We start from the raw sequence: 20,828 nt of genomic DNA, 5'->3' as shown, positions 1-20,828 counted from the left end.
TACAAATTAATGTTCACTTTGAATGAGCTACCATAATTTTAATTGCTTGAGAGAAGAGTCTGAATATCCCTGGTAAACTGGAGAAAGTTGAGGATTATTCTTCTTTAAATATATAAATGTAGTAAGTAACTGGAAAACTTTCAGTGAAAATAATGTATTTAAATTCCTGGAGGATTAGAACGAATTAGAATATTGATATTCAGGGTAATCAGGTAATGATATTTTCAGGAAACATGGTCAGGACTCCTTAAAATAAATCTTAATGTCAAAGACTATAGTGTATCCAGAGCATTTGAGGTTACAAAGTCCAAAAAAGGTGAAAACTTATGAATTTTCCGTTTTGCTGAGATGTTTTCCATGATTCTTACAAAGTAAAAAACAGTGTTTTTTTTTTTGTTTGTTTTTTAAATTTACTGGGCATTGTTTATTTATACTTGGTCACCCTAGACAACTGTAACCATATTCTTAGCATGGTGCCTGGAATTTAGTAGTTGCTCAATAAGTTTTTTTTTTTTTTGAGTGAATGTTCAGATGATCTGTAACAGAAACCATGTTCTAGTAAATAAAGTGCTCAGTTTTGAGGGTCTCTTCTGGTTAATTGATGATTAATTCTGCCATGTCTCGGTAGATATATTTGAGGGGAAGATGGAGCGGTGTTGTGTGTGTGTGTGTGTGTGTGTGTGTGTGTGTGTGCGCGTGTCTGTCTGTCTGTCTTATCGAAGACAGCATGTCTTTTTGTGTTGACTTTTTTTTTTATAGCTTGGCATAGGAAGTGCAAAAATACCACTAGTATAAACCCAAGACAACTGATACAGAGTTAAACCAATTTGGATTATTGAATTGATATTACTGCCCATTCATTATACTTGTGGCTGTGGTGTTCAGATGTTTCTCATCAGTGACTGCATGGGCAGCTGAACCAATCAAGGGATTTCAGGAAGCTAAAAAAGCAGTTAAATAATTCATCTACTGCAGCTCTGGACATTGATTCAAGACTTTGACTTCTTAAACTGGCCAAGTATGAGATTTACCATTAAATGTGTAAAGTAAAAGGAAAAAAATCCTTCCCAATTTACTTCCTTAACTAAGAACCTGGTTTTGCTTCTCTCTAAACTGTAGTATTTTCTGAAACTTGAGAAAAACCATTTGCCTAGCACAGCTGTCAACTTCCTACAACTGAAATGCTTTCCATTCCCTTTAAAATAAGCCCTTCTGAAGCAGAATGTAGATCACATGTATCATCCAGACCAAAAAAGTTTGCTGAGACTACTCCTATCATTTGCCCTGGGGTCCAGAATCTTCACATTCCGGGCAGAGCTCCAGCTGTTCGGATTTTGTTACCCTGTTGGGATTGGCTACGATGCCCACTCTTTTCTCCACCCCTTAACTTTCACTGGGTGAAAGCTCTTGAGCCAGAGGTTAAATGTAAGCGCTGTCACCAGGCTGTCTGAGTGCAGCTGGTGCCATGGGTGTGCTTCAGAGCAACTCCTGTTTGCTCTGAGCCCCCTGCCCTGCCTCCCCTTTCACCATGTTTCCTCTGGCAAGATTTTAAGTACAGCAATTCAAGAAGATTTCTCCTCCTAAACTACATTATTCTGAAGTGTATTGCCTCTTGATTGCTGGAAAAGAATCTTAAATTCATTTCAAAAATAACTTACGAACAAACTTATTAAAAGTGATGAAAGGAGCATTGAAATTGATTAGCACTAATTTTTCACTGTGCCAAAGTGTGCAGTGTCTTTCAGAGGAAACGATAACAGATCTGGTGAGTGTGCCATGCCAGTGGGGAGAATTGAATGTCCCTCATCTCCCTCTTTCCCTAGGGACAGTAGTCATGAGTGCCGAGTGTGCGGGGTCACAGAAGTGGGTCTCTCTGCATACGCAAAGCACATTTCTGGCCAGTTGCATAAAGATAACGTTGATGCCCAGGAAAGAGAAGATGGTGGAAAGGGAGAAGAAGAAGAAGAAGATTATTTTGACAAGGAACTCGTTCAGTTAATAAAACAAAGGAAAGAACAAAGTCGGTGAGTAATGACGTTGATTTTTAAAACCTATCTGAAATAGAATATGATAGAGAATACATTTTCCATTTCCATACTTCTCAGCCTGTAGCTTTCAAACTTAGTTATAAAGTTTAGCTTGAAATTGCTGTCTTATGCGTAAAAGGTCAATGGAATGCTTTCTTGAACTACTGTACTATCTGCTTTAAAAAAAACAAACTCAGTATTGTCCCTACATAAAAGCTAGCTATAGCTGCTACATATCTGAAATATTTACCATGTTGATAACTGTTTAGAACTGTTTTTATTGCTTCCACATTGTTTTGGACACCAGTAAATTGTTTTTATTTGGTATCCAAATTATCTAGTGGAAAAGTATTAGTGTATAAACTTCACTTGAATATATTATATAGTATTTCTTATTGCATCTTTAAGAAAAAATACTTCCTTGATGTGAATTAACACAGTGCTTCTACCAAATTTCATTTATCCTTTCATTAGCTAGTGCTTCAGTAAATATTGAAACAATTTTTTTAAGTTTGACAGTGTCAAGATTGAGAAATATGTTTTTCAGCTTGTCCTACATAATTTCATACCTACATCTATAATTCAGGTATTAGGCTTTTGTATTTTTACGTTACTGATTTGTGATCTAAAGAGTTTAATTAATGAAGCAGAAATTTTCAGGTATGAGTAAGAGAGAGACAGAACCAGTTATGAGGTGGGGTAATTTTTCAAGTCATAGGACATGATGAGAAACATTTCAAACTAAAAGAAAAATTTTAAAGATCTTTCTTCAATACTAGTTATATCTGGTCTGTACTTCATTTTTAGTTAGAAGTTTAAATATAAAAGGGAAGTAGTTTTTGCTTTATATGTTAGAGGTTTTTTGAACAAGTCCTTGAAAGAGACTTTCTTAGTCTTAAAATGTCAGTAGCAGCGTGGTCTTAAATCGTTCAGTTGCTTAGTCCTTCAAATGACATTCTCACTACTTTCAGTATAGCTGTAGTTTATTCTTGTTTTAGGGTGTTGGAGCCTCTAGGAGACTAACTTCTATTCTTGTTCTTCCACATTTATGTCATTATTATCTGTGTAAATGATTAAACATTAAGTCAGAGGGTAGAAGAGGTTTTCAGTAAATCAGACCTTCATATCATAGTTAATATTCTTTGAGTATTCTGATATACCTCTTTGGTGACCTCTTTATAAAGTCATCTGCTTATTTCTTCACGAGGTTTTTTTCTTTTTTCCTTCATGAGGTTTTTAATTTATTTTATTTTATTTTTTTCCCCCCAAAGCCCCAATAGATAGTTGCATGTCATAGTTGCACATCCTTCCAGTTGCTGCACGTGGGACGCGGCCTCAGCATGGCCGGACAAGCAGTGCGTCAGTGTGCACCCGGGATCCGAACCCGGGCCGCCAGCAGCGGAGCGCACACACCCAACCGCTAAGCCACGGGGCCGGCCCAAGGTTTTTAATTTAGATTGTTCTTTCTGGGCTGTGGTCTTAGCTGCATGCTGTTGTCCCCTTGATCTGGCAAATTCATGATGGTCTAGGAATTCTGCTTTGTGACTGATTTGTTGCCCAATTTTCCTCCCATTTCTGGATCACATTAGTATAGCGAGTCATTGCTCTTCTTGGGTGTCAAAAGTTGCATACCGCTTAGAAGCGAAAGAGAAAAGCTGTTTGGTTAATGGTGGTACAAAAATCCTGCAAGTGTGTGTGATAGCACTTGTCACTTGGGGACTTAGGACTCCTGTTTAGAAATGGCTGTAATTCATAATGTAAGTGGATGTTTGAACTTTCAGGTAAATTGACTTTTAATTCCATCTTGTGAGAAAAGAGGAAATTCCAATTTGTGACCAAAATCTTACAGACATTAGAAGCTTTTAAAAGTCAGTACTGAGTATAAGATGTAAGTCAAGTTCAGTGGAGGGAACTCAACTGTAGAAACTTTGTTTTGGGATTTTCATTCTATCAAGGCCTAGTGGTTAAGAGTGTAGACTCTGGAGTGAGACTCTCAAGGTTCAGATCTCTGCCACACCACTTACAGGCTGTTTTATTCTACACAAGATACTTAACCTCTCGAATCCTCAATTTCCTCATCTGAAAAGTAGGAATAATAAGAATCTTGCTTCAGAGTTGTCAAAATTAAATGAGATAATCTATATTAAGTGCTTAGCACTAAATGCCTGACAATCAGTAGGTACTCAATAAATTTTAGCAAGTATTTTTAGCAAGCTCAATTTTTTGAGCACCTACCATATGGTAAGCACTGTGCTAGGGCATACCATAGGCAGTTTGTAGAGGAAAATGGTTTTATACCTATTCTGTGATGTTTGCTTAAATTTATTCACATTTCTGTGGGCTCCTTGTCTAACATGAATAGTTCAGACAGCTGTAGCTTCTTTATAAAAACCTCTAGCTTGTGGAGCTCCTTGTAGCACTTACTGTGGGTGCTACTTATTTGTATCCTTTTTTACTCCTGCTTGTGACCCTATTTCCCCAGTGAGGTTGTAAGCCCTTCAGGAACAGGAACTATACATAAAATTTTCTCTCACCATTAACAGTCATTGAATGTGTTTGATAAAGTATTTATTAATGAAAATGATTATGCAAAGTATAATCTTACCATTTAAAATAGATTAAGAAACTGGGTTTTTCAGAAAGAACCAACAACTGAAGTCATGATATTAAGAGCAACTGTATTGTATTAACTATGATAACTAATCATGGCTGTGAAATATAATTGTTCCTATTTTCAAAAAGCTGCATAATGTAAAAATAGCAATTGGATGATAGACAGGGATGAAATCCTGGGACATGCCAAGAAAAACAGGAGCAGGAAAGGGAGGATAGTGTAAATGTGTCTAATTTTTAGTATTTCTGGGATGATAGGAGAAACAAGATATTGTTTAATTTCTAAATCAATAAGTTATGAAATATAAGTAACTATATCATTTAAAGATATGAAAGCAACCACTATTAGAAATAAAAATAGACTCTATTACATATTCTAAGTAACAGAGGAAGGAGGTAGTGGGGAAGTGTGGCGGGTTATGCCTTTAAAGGGAGCATAAGAATTCCTTTACATCACTAATGAGAAACTGTTTTTCTTCCAGACAAGATGAACCTTCCAATAGCAGCCAAGAAATAAACTCTGATGACAGGCGACCCCAATGGAGACGAGAAGACCGAATCCCTTACCAAGACAGAGAGAGCTACAGTCAGCCAGCATGGCATCATCGTGGACCTCCTCAGCGGGAATGGAAATGGGAGAAAGATGGCTTTAACAATACTAGGAAAAACAGCTTTTCACATTCTTTGAGGAATAGTGGTGGACCAAGAGGATGTTCCGGGTGGCATAAGGGTGTTGCGGGAGGCTCCTCAACTTGGTTTCACAACCACAGTAATTCTGGAGGTGGTTGGCATTCAAATAGTGGAACAGTAGATTGGAATCATAGTGGTACAGGAAGGAATTCCAGTTGGCATTCTGAAGGAACAGGTGGCTTTTCCAGTTGGCATGTGAACAGCAGTAATGGAAACTGGAAATCCAGTGTCCGTAGTACAAATGGTTGGAATTACAGTGGCCCCGGAGACAAATTTCAACCAGGCAGAAACAGAAATTCTAACTGTCAAATGGCAGACATGAGTATGCCATGGAACAAGAAATCTAAGTCAAACAAATACAATCAAGAGAGATATAATTGGCAGCGGCAAGAAAATGACAAAGTTGGTACGGTTGCCACATATGGAGATCCTTCTGAAGGATTTACAAGTGATAAATTTCCTTCAGAAGGCTTATTTGACTTCAATTTTGAGCAGCTGGAAAGCCAAGACACTAAACAAACAGACACCATAGCTTCCAAAATTGGTGGAAAGAATGGCAGCATAGCGAGGGAAAAGCTCCGTCGCTGGACACCTTACCCTTCCCAGAAGACTCTGGATTTACAGTCAGGAAAGAAAGAAGTCACTGGTAACAAGTCAGAAATGATAGATAAGCCTTTCTTTGATTTTAGCTTGACAACCACAGGAATACAAGAGCCCCAAATTGATGAAACAAATAATTCCCCAATGCTGAAAACACGAAAAGAAACACATACTGGATCTCTTAATCACAAAGCCACTTCTGACTGCACTGCTTCCTATGAGGTGGTGAGAGAATGCCCCATTACAGAAAAACCTGAACAAGAGCATAGCTTAAATAAGATGCCGACATTAAAATCCCCACTCCTTCCAATTCCAGTCACTAAATCAGTTCCTCAAAAGCAAGATTCAAAGAATCCCTCAAAAAATACCAAGATGAATTCTTTTTTTCCTGGAGAACACTCAAATCCCTTAAACAAACCCACTATGGAAGACAATCATGGTTCTTCTTACATATCCAAATTGCGAAGTTCATGTCCTCGTGTTTCAATAGGGAATAAAAGTACATTTGGCACTCAGAGGGAACCTGATGAAAATTTAAGTGATACATTACAAAAAGTCAAAGAAGTGCTACAATGTCATGAGTCTTTGCAAAATCCACTTCTTAGCACTTCTAAAAAGACCAGGAACTATGCAAAAGCAAGTAGGAATGTAGAAGAGTCTGAAAAAGGATCTTTGAAGATTGAGTTTCAAGTACACGCATTGCAAGAAGAAAGTGATGGAGAGATATCTGACACAGAAAAGCATGGAGCAAAAATTGGAACCCTGGGTTCTGCAACTACAGAAGTTTTATCCTGCAGCACTCACGCTGCTGATAAGAACGAGGGGGATGACCAGAACCTGAAAACATCTAGAAAACTATCCGCTTCGCCATGTAATTCAACAGTTCACCAGAAAGAATCTGAGCTACAAATGACATCTGCAGCCAGTCCACACTCTGGCTTACTGCTAGACTTGAAAAGCTCTCTAGAAGATGCACAGGCTGATGACCTTGTTAAATCTCCTGTGTCTTATGAAACAGAAGGTTTTGAGAGTACGAGCTTGGATGCAGAGCTTCAGAAAAGTGATATAGGTCAACCCTCAGGCCCTCTCCTGCCTGAACTGAGTAAGCTTGGCTTTCCTGCCTCGCTCCAGAGAGATCTAACCCGGCACATTAGTTTGAAGAGCAAAACTGGAGCACACCTGCCAGAGCCAAACCTCAATAGTGCTCGCCGCATTCGCAATATTAGCGGTCATCGAAAGAGTGAGACAGAGAAGGAGTCTGGGCTAAAGCCAACCCTTCGGCAGATTCTAAATGCATCTCGGAGAAACGTCAACTGGGAACAGGTCATTCAGCAAGTAACCAAGAAAAAGCAAGAGCTAGGCAAAGGCTTACCCAGGTGTGTGCCTCTTTTCAGTGTCCATTTCTCTTTCATTTTTTTAAACCTTGGCCCTGGTCAAGAGAATTCTATTTGTTACATTTAATTAAATATTTGCAAAAATATACTTTGTAGATGTCTGGTTTAAATATCATCTACATTTAAATATCTACATTAAATATCATCTACATATAAGTATTACCTACATTATGTAGAGTAGCAGTCAGTGCTACTCTATATAACAAATGGAATAAAGTGTTTCCTAGCAGGGGATTCAGGTTAAAAAGAAGCACACCTACTTCTGAGAAAAGTAGCCTACCCCCTTCATGGAAAAAAATCATCAGAAATCCAGCACTTTGGTTATAGGGGCCAGAAAGTGACAGCATAAAAAAAGTATGCCTGTAAAATCTGTATCTATCTCTAGATCTTCATGAGTGGTACAACTTTTAAGTGTAACTATTCTCATTACCTTTTACTTGGAACCTATGGATAGTTAACCTTCTGTATTTACTCTGGGAGTTATATTTATGATCACAAAATACTTTCTCTTAAGCACTTGTGTAATATTTTGGCTGTTCATCTTATGTTGAGATACTAAACGTTTTGAATGGTAAAGCAGCGTTCAACATAGGTTTGCTACTTGAAAATCATCCTGCTGTATTATAATTATATAGCGCTCTAGGCTTAAATTTCTATCTGTATCGAAATATTGTATTTATTGTGCCCCTCTTCACATAATGTGTGAGTATTATTGAGATTATAAATGGTGCCTGGCACTTGTGAATGCTCAATAAACATTTTTGTTTTTGGTTTGTTTGCTGTTAATAATTACATATTATTGGTGGTTTAAAGCTCCATGTTAAATAAAACCTTCAATTTTTACTCCCTTAAATGCATTCTCATAGCTGTATACAAATCTCTAATTTAGTACTTGTTTTGTTACAATACTTATAATGTAGTTATTTACTTTATATCTGAACTCTTATTAGACTGAGCTCCTTGAGAGCAGAAACCATCCTATGTATATTTATGACCTCAATGCTTAACAGAGTCTGGCACATTAAGTGGTGCCTTCCCTCCCCCAACCATGTCTGATTTATGATTTTTTCTTTCTTTCTTAAGGTTTGGCATAGAAATGGTGCCTCTAGTTCAAAACGAACAAGAGGTCTTAGATTTGGATGGGGATCCTGATCTGTCCAATCTAGAAGGATTCCACTGGGAAGGCGTTTCCATTTCTTCATCCCCTGGGTTGGCAAGGAAGCGAAGCCTTTCTGAGAGCAGCGTCATCATGGACAGGGCTCCTTCTGTGTATAGCTTCTTCAGTGAGGAAGGTACAGGCAAAGAAAATGAGCCCCAGCAGATTTTTCCACCTAGTAACTCATTGAGGGCTGCACAGAGTCAGAAAACAACCATGGGCCTCAAGCAGGAAGTGACACCTCTGGCTGCCTCCCTAAGACAAGGTGAAAGGGCTGAAAATGTTGCTACTCGAAGACGACATAGTGCGCAATTATCCTCTGACTGTACAATACCTTTGATGCATTTGGCAAAAGACCTGAACAGCCAGGAGAGTTCTACACCACCTTCAGAGAATCAGAATGCCCAGGAGAGTAATGGAGAAGGAAACTCTTTATCATCAAATGCATCCTCAGCGCTTGCAATCTCTGGTTTGGCGGATGCAGCCACAGATAGTAGCTGTACCTCTGGTGCTGAACAAAATGATGGCCAGAGTATTAGAAAGAAACGAAGAGCCACTGGAGTGAGTATGGTTCCCTGTGCTTTTTTTAGAGCATTTCATATGGTGACTTGGCTGTTATAAGAAAGATTTAACTGTTTGATTTTTCTTGGGTATCAGGGGTTGGAATACTCTGGCACAGAAGATTTGTGAGGCTGTTACTTTCATATTCTTATTCTGCTGGTTTCTTTCACTGAGTAATTCTACAGAGTTAAATGTAATTAAATATGAAGGTACAGTACGAGGAAAATAAGAAGTCATCTCTAAAACTAGTCTCCAAGCCAGTGATTCTTTGTATCACCGGACCAAGGAGTAAGCCACATCTTCAGCTGTAACTTGATCTGTTTTCATGATGCATTCTATGCTGCTACTGGGGAAAGGCATTCTAGTGTTGCATTTGTATTTGTAGGGCATGTATGCTTGTTGGACCCAGGACTACTAGGCTTAACACTAAGGTAGTTTTAGTACTATTAGAGGGCATATGAGCATAGTCTTAGAAATATTTTTAGTCTCTGTCTGTCTTTTGTACTTCAGTTATCTAGCCTGTCCCTTTCAGAATCCATTCCTTTACTGACACCACTTCTCTTCTGGCATCTCTGTTGCTAATACTGCTTAACCCTTTTAGGAACCCTTTCTGAAAAGAAAGAGTTGCTGGTGGTAGTATAGTCTGGAATCTGGCACTGTGAGAAAATAGGCTATTTCCTTTATACTGAGGTAATATATAGCCAAGTAGTTAAGGGCATGTATTATAGACCTGGGTTCAAATTCCAACTCTGCCCCTTTGAACTAGACACTGTAGTGGATATTGTTGGATGAGAGATTGTCCTATGGCAAAGCTAATATTTTGGGCCTGTCTCATAAACTGTTTAGCTTTTTGTTGTGAAGATTTTCTTTCTGAAGTTTAAAGTAGAAATTATGCCGCAATGAAATCAGCTATATTTATTACTGGCTTTGTCCATCCTTCTGTCTATGTCCCTGCTTCACCAAGGTGAAATGCTTTGCCTAAGCCCCATTGGCTTTACTGTTTCTAGGATGCTAGGAAGGTACTTGATCATAGAGTCTATTTTTTTCTTTTATCCGATAAATTCATTCAACTAATATTTGAGTTCATACCATGTACATGAGACTCCTGCTGTCCTGTTAGAGGTAGTAGCAATAATGAGGAATAACGTATGACTATTTTAGAAGTCTTTTTTCCTCTCCTGGCTAATGACCTTTATATATTTTTATAATTTAAAATAATTTAATATTATTCAATTTTCTTTATCTCCTCAGGATGGATCTTCTCCTGAACTCCCAAGTCTTGAGAGAAAAAATAAAAGAAGGAAAATTAAAGGAAAGAAAGGTATAGCGCAGAATATTCTGGCAGAAAGAAATTGTTCTTATGGCAATTCAGCCTTTTTACAACTTGACACAAAGTATAGTTTGTGGTTACCAAACGCTGATTGCCCATTTATTTATTTATTGACATTTTTGTTGTCTTGCTTAAGGGCATAGAAAAGTTTGATTTTCTACTATATCCAGTTGTAACTATAGAAGAAGTACATGATGCCACATAGACCTGTAAGCTAAAGTAAATATATATCTCGGACAAATTGAGTTCAGTATAAAGCCAGAAAGTCTCATTGGGCTTTTTCAGTGGGATGAAGGAATACAGGCCATTTAAAAATTTTGTCCTTCCTGGTCATTTATAGCCATTTCTCCCACTTTCCACTTTTGAGGCATCTTGGTTGCTTTTCTCATGTGAATTAAGGAGAGAAGTTATTAGTGTAGCTCCCTCACTGACACACTTCTGTGAGTCTTGCTTTCCACTGACTCTAATTCTGTTCCAGTATAAGGGCTAGTGTGGGAAGTGATGGGATGAGCCTTGGGTGATTGGATGTGATGAATAAGGTAGGAGTCAGGGATGCCCCCAGTTTCTGGCTGGGGCAACTGTGTATCATTTGTAGAGCTAGAAAACTCCATGAGAGGAGCAGTTTGAGGGTAGAGGAAGATGAGTTCCCTTTTGGATCCCTTGAGTTGAAGGACCTTAGAGGCACCTAGGTAGAGATATCAAGTTAGTAGTTGGATATGTGGGTCTGGAGTTTAAGGGAGAGGTCTTGGCATGTTGGATGGGAAAGAGACAAACATAAAGATGACAAATAGACATAGCAGAACATTTTATTTCAGGTAACTTAAATGTACTATTTCAAAACTATATCTTCTTCAAGAAGACTTCTCTAATAAAGAGAACTATATTATGTTAACTAATAGACTAGAATAATTATGGATTGGGAGGAGAGTACAAGCAGGCCCAATCTAAGATCTGGGGCCCAATCTAAGCAAAAGCTTTGGGTGAAGAGGGTGGTAGATAAAGGAAGAATGGGTAATGAAACCTATGACAGTTGATTTACCTGGGACAAAGTTTTCACTTGGAAGGGTAGTGATAGAAGATGGTGATTAGGTAAGATGGTACCGTGTGGCGGTATACTTGAACCTATGAGGTACCTCCATCTTACCAGTTCTCACTTTTGGTTTCTAGATCTCACAACATCAGGCTTGACTTCATGATTTGTGAGATTTGCTGAGTCTCCAGTGACCTATTGGGGAGAAAATAGAGGCTTTTCCTAGATAATTGATGTAGTTCCATCTCCTGAGGAACTGTAGTATTAAAAATAGCAGTCTCCAGTATTAAATTGAGCCTTATGGTTTCTTTTGGCAGAACGGTCTCAGGTTGACCAGCTGCTGAATATTTCTTTAAGGGAGGAAGAACTAAGCAAATCATTGCAGTGCATGGATAACAACCTTCTGCAAGCCCGTGCAGCGCTTCAGACAGCTTATGTTGAAGTTCAGAGGCTACTTATGCTCAAGCAGCAGGTAACAGCAGATGGAACATTTAGTGAAAATTTATCGTCTCTGAAGTTGGATTTCAAAATACTTAACAAAATACTTTATTTTTAGATAACTATGGAGATGAGTGCACTGAGGACCCATAGAATACAGATTCTACAGGGATTACAAGGTATTTGGAGAGAATCTGATGGGTTGTGTCCTCTGTAGCTTACTTTTTTGTTCTCTATAGAGGGGAATTAAAGTAATCATGAAAAATCATATGATTTCTCTCATGTCTCCTTGGTTTCACCTTCTACAGAAAGGCCTGTGAGACTGTACATCCCAAAAATACTTAGCAGCAGAGACAGTATGTTACAGAAGGAGGCTTGGGTTAAGAATCAAAAGACCTGGGTTCAAATCTTGGCTCTTTCATTAGTACCTATGTGACTTTGGATAAATCACTTAAAATCTGAAAACTTGGAATATTAATGCCTGTTCTGTCTGTATCCTTGGTGGTTGTATAGATTATACGAAAACCTATTTGGAAGAATAATGAGAGACTTTAAAATTCTCTTGTAATCTTTAAAAATATAAATTGGCTCAGAAGGGAGTGACTTGTCAGATACATTTTTGCATTTGTATGTATGTATGTGTATTTCCCATTCTAGAAACATACGAACCTTCTGAGCGCCCAGACCAGGTTCCCTGTAGCCTTACACGAGAACAAAGGAACAGTAGATCTCAAACGTCTGCCGATGCCATGCTGCTGCCTACTCCCTTTTTCCCAGTTTTTCTGGAGCCTCCATCTTCCCATGTGTCGCCATCATCCACTGGAGTACCTTTCCAAGTAACCACATCTCCTGCTTTCCAAGCCCATGGCATGGTTCCTGCTCCAGACTCATCGGTTCAGATTAAACAAGAACCCATGTCTCCTGGACAAGACGAAAATGTGAATGCTGTGTCACAAGGCTCTGCTTGCAATGCGTCCAAGGAATTACTGCAAGCTGATAGTACGTAAACTTTTCTCTGGGTTAAGGGCAACCCTGTAGTGGGTCTAGGGCAATTTTATAACAGTGGTGTAAAGTCGTACTTGCCCGTTAAAACTAAAGTTATTACAGTTAATTTTTCTTGAAGTGTCCTTCATTCAGGAGGATTATTTAAGTAACTTTAAGTAACATTTCTCTGATTTTGTCTAATCTAGGATTACTAAGTTGACTTTGTATTAGCACCTAAAAGGTTCCATTTATTAGGATTGGTGCAGAATTGTTTTTTGTGAGATAAATTTGTTTATCTCACATTGATTGAAGTTGTTCAGTTTTCTTGATAAGATATATCCTCTGAATTTCTTAGCTCTTACCTGTCTTTATCATCTAAAATACAAACCAGGATTAATATAAGCTTGAGAGGCAGGTGGCCATGATGAAAGACAGAGGGCTTGGGGGTTTGGAATCACCTAATAGGAACTTGGGTGGTTTTGAGAAGTAGCCAGGGTTTTTACTCTTTTTATAAAATAACACTCACCTGGTTACCATTTGAGAATAACTTCTAAGCTATTTAAAATCTTATCTGAAGTTTGCATAACCACATGGTGTGCTATATTGGAAATTAAGTAAAAGTAAGCAAACTGGCATTGTGTGAATTGAGCAAAAACAAAAAGTCTGAAGAATTACCCTAGATTTTGCTACCTGTTGCAACAGCAATCTAGATATGTATATTATCTTTTTCATATTGAATTTTGTTACTTTTACATAGATAGTATTTAGTGTTTTTTTAAAAACTAGTAATGAAGCATTATAGTGACTTTTTTTTTTTTTTTTTTTTTTTTTGGTGAGGAAGATGAGCGTGAACTAACATCTGTTGCCAATCCTCCTCTTTTTGCTGAGGAAGATTGGCCGTGGGCTAACATCAGTGCCCATCTTCCTCTACTTTATATGGGACACTGCCACAGCATGGCTTGACAAGTGGTGCGTAGGTCCAAGCCTGAGATCTGAGTCTGCGAATCCCCAGGCTGCCGAAGCAGAGCACGCGAACTTAACCACTACGCCACCGGGCCGGCCCCTATAGTGACTTTTTAAGCTAATATTTTAAAAAATAGCTTTTATTAAGTTTCTTTTTCTGATTGCAAAAGTAATTCATGTTCATTGTAAAAAATTGGAAAACTATAAAAATATAGATGTTATTTGGTTATATGTTATTTCAGTCTTTCTTAGATCATAAATGTTTGTATGTTTATGTGTAGACTTTATACAAAGGACAAATTATAGTCTGTTATAAACTGACTTTTTTCCACTTAATATATCATGACAATTTTCATGTATCCTAAAAATAATTCATCTAAAATATTTTAATTTTACTAATTGTATAATATTTGAGAAGTTGCATAATAATCTGGATATACAATAATTTATATAATCTTTGAATGTTTAGGTTTTTTTCCTTTTTTTAGTATTCTCTATAACACTATATTGTATGTCTTTGGGTATGTCTGTGATCATTTCATCAGTTTAAATTCTAAGTCAAAGAAAACATATTTTTAAGTCAGCTGACTTTTAAATTGGATGATGTACAGGTAAAATGCATAATGAATAAACGTCTAAGAAATAAAGGTAAGAGCAGTTTAGCTAAGTAGACACTTAAGAATCTACAAAGAATAAAATACAGTGTTAAATATGTGGACATTTCAAACAAGAAGGAAAGAAAAAAGATCGATAGACACAATCCCTGCCCATAAGGAGCTTTTGTAGGGTATAAGGCATGCATGTTATTTGTGAGATTAATACAAGGAAAAGTGTAGTACGTGCTGTAACAGGAATTTGTGTAGGTTATCTGAAGCTGAGGGATGAGATAACAGCTTTAACAGTGATGGTTTAGTTAACATATCATTGAAATGTCATTATTTGGTAGAGATTCAATCAGTGGTAAATAATTGCAGTTTATGACTATAAATAGCAGATAGAAAAAAAGATGCAATATTTTTTTTCTCCTCAATTCAGGAGAGATCAGTGACAATTGTCCAGTTTATCCAGGTATCGCTGCAACATTGTCCTTATCAGAGCTGACAGAAAGTTTCCATGAGCCTAGCCAAGAACTGAAGTTTTCCGTGGAGCAAGGAAATACCAGAAACAGAGAAAACATTCCCTCTTCCCAATCAGCTGGTCTTCCTAGCATAAATAAAGAAGATGAAGAGGCAACCAAAGGCAACAGTGGATCTGAAGCCTGTACCAGTTCTTTCCCAAGATTGTCCTTTGCTTCAGAAACCCCTTTAGAGAAGGAGCCCCACTCTCCAGCTGACCAACCTGAACAACAGGCAGAGTCCACTCTGACATCAGCTGAAACTAGGGGAAGCAAGAAAAAGAAGAAACTTAGGAAGAAGAAAACTCTACGGGCTGCCCATGTTCCTGAGAACAGTGACACTGAACAGGATGTATTTACTGCTAAACCCATAAGGAAACTAAAAACTGGCAGGTCAGCTAAAGGGGGGAAAGTAACAACGTCCACCTGGGAAGATAGCAGAACTGGCCCAGAACAAGAGAGTGTCAGAGATGAGCCAGAGAGTGACTCGTCTCTGGAAGTGCTAGAAATTCCTAATCCTCAGTTAGAAGTAGTAGCTATTGATTCTTCTGAATCTGGAGAAGAGAAACCAGACAGCCCATCTAAAAAGGATATTTGGAACTCCACAGAGCAAAATTCAATAGAAACTTCTCGTTCTGGTTGTGATGAAGTGAGCTCTACCAGTGAGATTGGCACGCGCTATAAGGATGGCATCCCTGTAAGGTAAGGATGTGGTATTGTTCCAGTCAGAGCAGCTTTCATTAACCATTCTTCTTTTCTTAAAAAAAAACAGAACTTTTTGTTATGAGTCAGAATTTTTAAAAGAATCAAATTTATAGAAAATTAGTATGGATTATGGATATGGAAGAATCAAATCTTGGCGGTAGAGATTTTCTGCTTTCTCATTTGTATTGTAAATATTTACTATACTTTTATTTCCTTTCATATTTGAAATTTCAGATGGAAAACTGATCTCTTATATCATTGTTACTTTACCCATTATTTAGAACGATCCTTTGAGTCAGGAAAATATAAGTTTTGCTACCTGTCCTGTTCACACAGATGGTAAGAAGACTTTTGCTATTGTTTTGTAGTGTGGCAGAAACTCAGACTGTGATCTCCTCCATAAAAGGATCGAAGAACTCTTCAGGTATTTTTTGTTCAATTTCATTTAAGTTAATTACAGAAAAAAAAGGCTAGAGCCAGGGTTTAAATCTACTTAAATATGCTTGTAGAATGTGGGGTGGGGGGTTATCACCAGGAAGATAGCTTTGACCAGCAATTATGGTATCCCTAAAGCCTCAGATCCTGGCTTTTCATTTTCTTACTTCCGTCTCTCTTGTCTGGCTCTCTTATCTGCTCAACAAATTAGTATTAAAGTATTGCTGGCTCCAGGGGTTTTTGCTTTGAGAAGGAACTGCTTAAAATATAATGCCTTGCTCAGTGAAATAACTGGCAGCAGAGGAAACTAGATGTGGAGAGATATTTGGTACCTTACAGGTATCACTCAGAAACTCATTATATAAATATTTGTCTTTTCCCTAAGGGAAGGGCCTTCCTTCCCTGCCGTCTCTTAATTATGAAATCTTCATAATGAAGATCATTAATGAAGAATGTGGTGTTTTGCTAGGGGAACTAGGTTTTAAGGAGAATCCAGGGACCACTTTATTGTGTAATGGTTTTAATTTTTGACTATCTTTTCAGACCCAGATGACACATTTCTGAAACATATTCTTGTTTTCTAGAAATATCTTCAGAGCCAGGAGATGACGATGAGCCCACAGAAGGGAGCTTTGAGGGGCACCAAGCTGCAGTGAATGCAATTCAGATATTTGGGAACTTACTGTATACCTGTTCAGCAGATAAAACTGTCCGAGCTTATAATCTGGTTGTAAGTTGATATATCTATTTGAATGTTTATGGTTGGTTGCAGGTTTTAGAAACTCCAATTCGCACTTTCTTGAACAATAGGGGAGCTTATTTGCTGTCCAGAGGTGAAGTGGGCTTTAGACTAACTTTAGATACAGTTGATCCAGTGGCTCAGCAGGGTCACTGGGGACTTAATTTCTTTCTTTCTCCACTCTGCCTCCTCTGGTATCACCTCTTCCTAAAGCTAGTTCTCCTATTGCTCACAGATAGATGCCAGGAGCCACTGAGGTTTCTTTTCCCTCCCACCACCAAAAAAGGGTCCTGTGCTTTACTCCCTGAACAATAACTTGACAAAGGGAGATGGGATTTCCACAATTGGCTTGGGCTCTCAGGTCCCAGCCCTGGAGTTGGTGATGAGGTTAGTCGCATAGCTGCTACGTAGTAGAGAAGGGTTGGAATGAATATTGGGGAAGTATTAGAGGAGGCATTTCCCTTGACAGTTGATTACTTGTCCAGGTTATTAAGGAGAGCACAGTCTTCCACTGCCCCACACTTAGTATAATCTGATGCTTATTACTCTTAATTTTCATAGAATGAACTTTTGAGTTTTGAATTTGGTACATGTCAAACTAATTCTGTTTATCAACGATAGCCAGGAAACTTTAGGAACACTATGTTGTCTGAAGAAACAACCATGAAAGTATTTGAAATTGCTGAAAATCTTTGAAAATCAAAAGGTTAGATGATGGACCAAGAAAATGTGTTGGCCATAGGCAGCAGGTGTATAGATTAACTTTTGCCTAACGATGTGAGGGGCAACAGGGATGACTGAAGAAAGGAAGCAGTGGTACCAGGAAGTAAAAGTATAAGATTTGGGAGATTGGCTCTAACTCTAATTGCAACGTGTGTGTGTCTGTATGCGTGTTTGTGTATATATATACATTCTAAATAGATCTTAGTATGTGTGCAGAGATAACATTTAGGATGTTCCCTTATGAAACCACACGCCTGGACCACTAGGACCTGTGATGGCACCTGACAGTCTTTGAATATTGTGGAGCATTCTCACAAGCTACTTATCAAATGTGGGAACTTATCTGGGTAATTAGCTACAGTTTGGATATGCTAGATCTTTGGTCCATATGTTGGAGAGCCTTGCCCTAGGCATTAATTAAAATTCTGATCTGTCTTGTAGCAAATCGCCCTAAGTACTTTTCGGTATGGCTCAGCTAACGTATATTTGCAGGTAGTGCACTACATGTGACTGTTTGCTGGGCATTCAGTGAACAGATATTTACTGAACACCTTTTGTGTGTCAGGCACTATTCTAGGCACTGAGGCTACAGCAGTGAACTACATGTTTTAGCATCTTTTTGTTGAGGAAATGCATTATGTAGTCCTTTTGTATTCACAAGTAATGACCTGATCTGTGCTTGACTTTAGAGTCGGAAGTGCATTGGTGTCTTTGAGGGCCATACCTCCAAAGTGAATTGCCTCTTGGTTACTCAGACCTCTGGGAAGAATGCTGCCCTTTACACTGGTTCCAGTGATCACACCATTCGCTGTTATAATGTTAAGGTAAGTGGGTCCAAAGAAATCAAAAGTGATAATATTGAACTGCTTTGACTGTATTTACTCTGTACAGTGGAGACACTGAGACAGATGCTTCATTCTGCCCACTTTCTCTCTTTTGCTTTTGAACCTATTTTAGTACACTTGTATAACCCTTGGTAGAAATGAGGCTTATGAGAAATGAATGTTTTCTGTCTCTCTCTACCAGTATTTTTTTGTTTACTACTATTAAGAATAGTAGTAAACGAAATCTTGATCTTTCCCACAAATATTACTCTTGATTTTTATTTTCACATCATATGCCAAAATTAACCCTAGATAGAAAAGAGAGTAAAATGTTTAAATTTTTTAAACTTGAAAACTTAGAAGTGGATATCTCTTCTGAGAAAGAATTTTCTTTCTTTTTTTTTTTTTATAATTTTATTTATTTATTTTTCCCCCCAAAGCCCCAGTAGATAGTTGTATGTCATAGCTGCACATCCTTCTAGTTGCTGTATGTGGGACGCAGCCTCAGCATGGCCGGAGAAGCGGTACTTCAGTGCATGCCCGGGATCCGAACCCAGGCCGCCAGCAGCGGAGCGCGCGCACTTAACCGCTAAGCCACGGGGCCGGCCCCTGAGAAAGAATTTTCTAACTCTAAATGCATTGAAAGAGATGAGAAAAATTTGTTTGCGTTAAAAAAATATATGTATATTCTTAATTTCTTTAAAAGACTTAACTATTTGAAGCAAAATTTATAGTACTAAATCATTAGGTTTTTAACATATAGATGGAATATGTGTGATAACAGGAACACACAGGAGGGGGAGGAGATGGAGTTGTGCTGGTACAGGTTCTTATATTTTATTGGGAGTAAGTCAGTATTAGCTTGAACTAGATTGTTATAATTTAAAGAGGTTAAATCCCTAGAGTGCTGGTTCACAACTTCAGTATGCATCAGATTGACCTGGAGAGCTTGTTAAGATATGTATGTGAAATGTCTACCACTGGACCCTCCTCTGAGAGTTTCTGATTCAGTAGTTTTGGGATAGGGCCCAAGAATGTACATTTCTAATATGTAATACTGATGCTGCTGGTCTGGGGGCCACACTCTGAGAACAACTGCCCTAGAGCAACCACTAAAAGGATAATGCAAAGAAATAGAGCTAAAAACTTCAATAGAGGAGTTCAAGTGGCACACTAAAAAAATATTTGTTTAGTAGAAATCAAGGCAGAAAAGGAAGAGCAGAGAAATGAAAATGAAACAAATAGAAAGCAAATAGCAAATTGGAGACCCGGATCTAACCATATTTAATAATTATATTAAATGTGAATTAACACTAAAATCAAAAGGCAGAGATTGACTAGGTAAAGAAGAAACAACAAAATCTGTGCTATGAGACATGCACTTTAAATTCAGAGACATAAGTAGGTTGAAAATAAAAGAATGGAAGAAGATGTACTGTGCAAATAGTAACAAAAAGCTGAAGTGGTTTTGTTACTATCAGGCAAATAGACTTTAAGACAAGGGTGGTATTCCATAATGATAAAAGGGTCAGTATAGCAGGATATAATTATAAATATAGTAATATAACAATTATAACAATGTAATAAGATATAAGTTATAAATAAATGTACCTAATAACAAAGCTCCAAAATACATGAAGAAAAACTGATAGAAGTACAAGGAGAAATAGACAAATCCACAAGTATAGTTGGAGACTTCAACACCTCTCTCTATATAATTGATAGACTACTAGACAGAAAATCATCAAGGATATAGAAGAACTGGACAACACCATTGATGAACAAGATCTAATTAACATTTATAGAATCCTCCACCCCAAAGAGCAGAATACACATTCTTTTCAAGTGCACATGGAACATTCACCAGGATAGACCATGTGCTGGGACATAAAATAAGTCTCAATGAGAATCTCAAAAGGATTGAAATCATTTAGAGTATACTCTCCAACCACAGTGGAATTTATTTAGAAATCAAGAACAGAAAGAAATCTGGGAAATCCCCAAATATGGGGAAATGAAATAGCATGCTTCTAAGTTACCCATGGTTCAAAGAGATCACAAGGGGAATTAGAAAATATTTCAAACTAAATGAAAATGAGAATACAACTTACCATTTGTAGGATGCAGCTAATGTATTACTGAAAGGGAAATTTATAGTGTTTAAATGCTTATATTAGAAAAACAGAAAGGTTTAAAATCAATTAGGTTTCTAAGAAATTAGAAAAAGCAGAAAAAGTTAAACCCAAAATAAGTAAAAGAAAGGAAATAATAAAGAGCAGAATGGACATCAACAGTATATAAAACTGATAAAGAATAGGGAAAAATCAGTGAGAACAAAAGCTAGTTCTTTGAAAAGATAAATAAAATAGATAAACTTGTAGCTAAATTGATCAAAAAAGAGAGAAGACACAAATTTCCAATATCCAGAATGAAAGAAGGAACCTTATAGCAGCATTATTCATTTTAGTAAAATAATAGAAACAATTAACACATCCATCAACT

The 20,828-nt window shown here is 37.6% G+C and overlaps 1 protein-coding gene across 3 annotated transcripts in view; it reads left to right on the top strand.

The window, feature by feature from the left end:
• The window catches only part of ZNF106 (zinc finger protein 106), a 61,613-nt gene that overhangs the window by 26,177 nt on the left and 14,608 nt on the right, over positions 1-20,828 (top strand). For 2 of the 3 annotated variants that reach the window (XM_004421468.3, XM_087425846.1), the window contains 11 exons: positions 1,824-2,024; positions 5,123-7,306; positions 8,408-9,041; positions 10,293-10,362; positions 11,719-11,873; positions 11,958-12,018; positions 12,497-12,838; positions 14,822-15,602; positions 15,974-16,029; positions 16,625-16,770; positions 18,192-18,326. In XM_004421468.3, coding sequence (XP_004421525.1) covers positions 1,824-2,024; positions 5,123-7,306; positions 8,408-9,041; positions 10,293-10,362; positions 11,719-11,873; positions 11,958-12,018; positions 12,497-12,838; positions 14,822-15,602; positions 15,974-16,029; positions 16,625-16,770; positions 18,192-18,326 — 4,765 coding nt within the window. The remainder of the gene's footprint in view (positions 1-1,823; positions 2,025-5,122; positions 7,307-8,407; positions 9,042-10,292; positions 10,363-11,718; positions 11,874-11,957; positions 12,019-12,496; positions 12,839-14,821; positions 15,603-15,973; positions 16,030-16,624; positions 16,771-18,191; positions 18,327-20,828) is intronic. The other variant, XM_087425854.1, reaches the window with a different exon arrangement.

The sequence above is a fragment of the Ceratotherium simum genome, chromosome 3, assembly GCF_057802395.1.
Source record: "Ceratotherium simum simum isolate JZ-2026a chromosome 3, ASM5780239v1, whole genome shotgun sequence".
NCBI lineage: Eukaryota > Metazoa > Chordata > Mammalia > Perissodactyla > Rhinocerotidae > Ceratotherium > Ceratotherium simum.
Note: the sequence above shows the minus strand (reverse complement) of the source record. Positions and strands in the feature narration are given on the sequence as shown.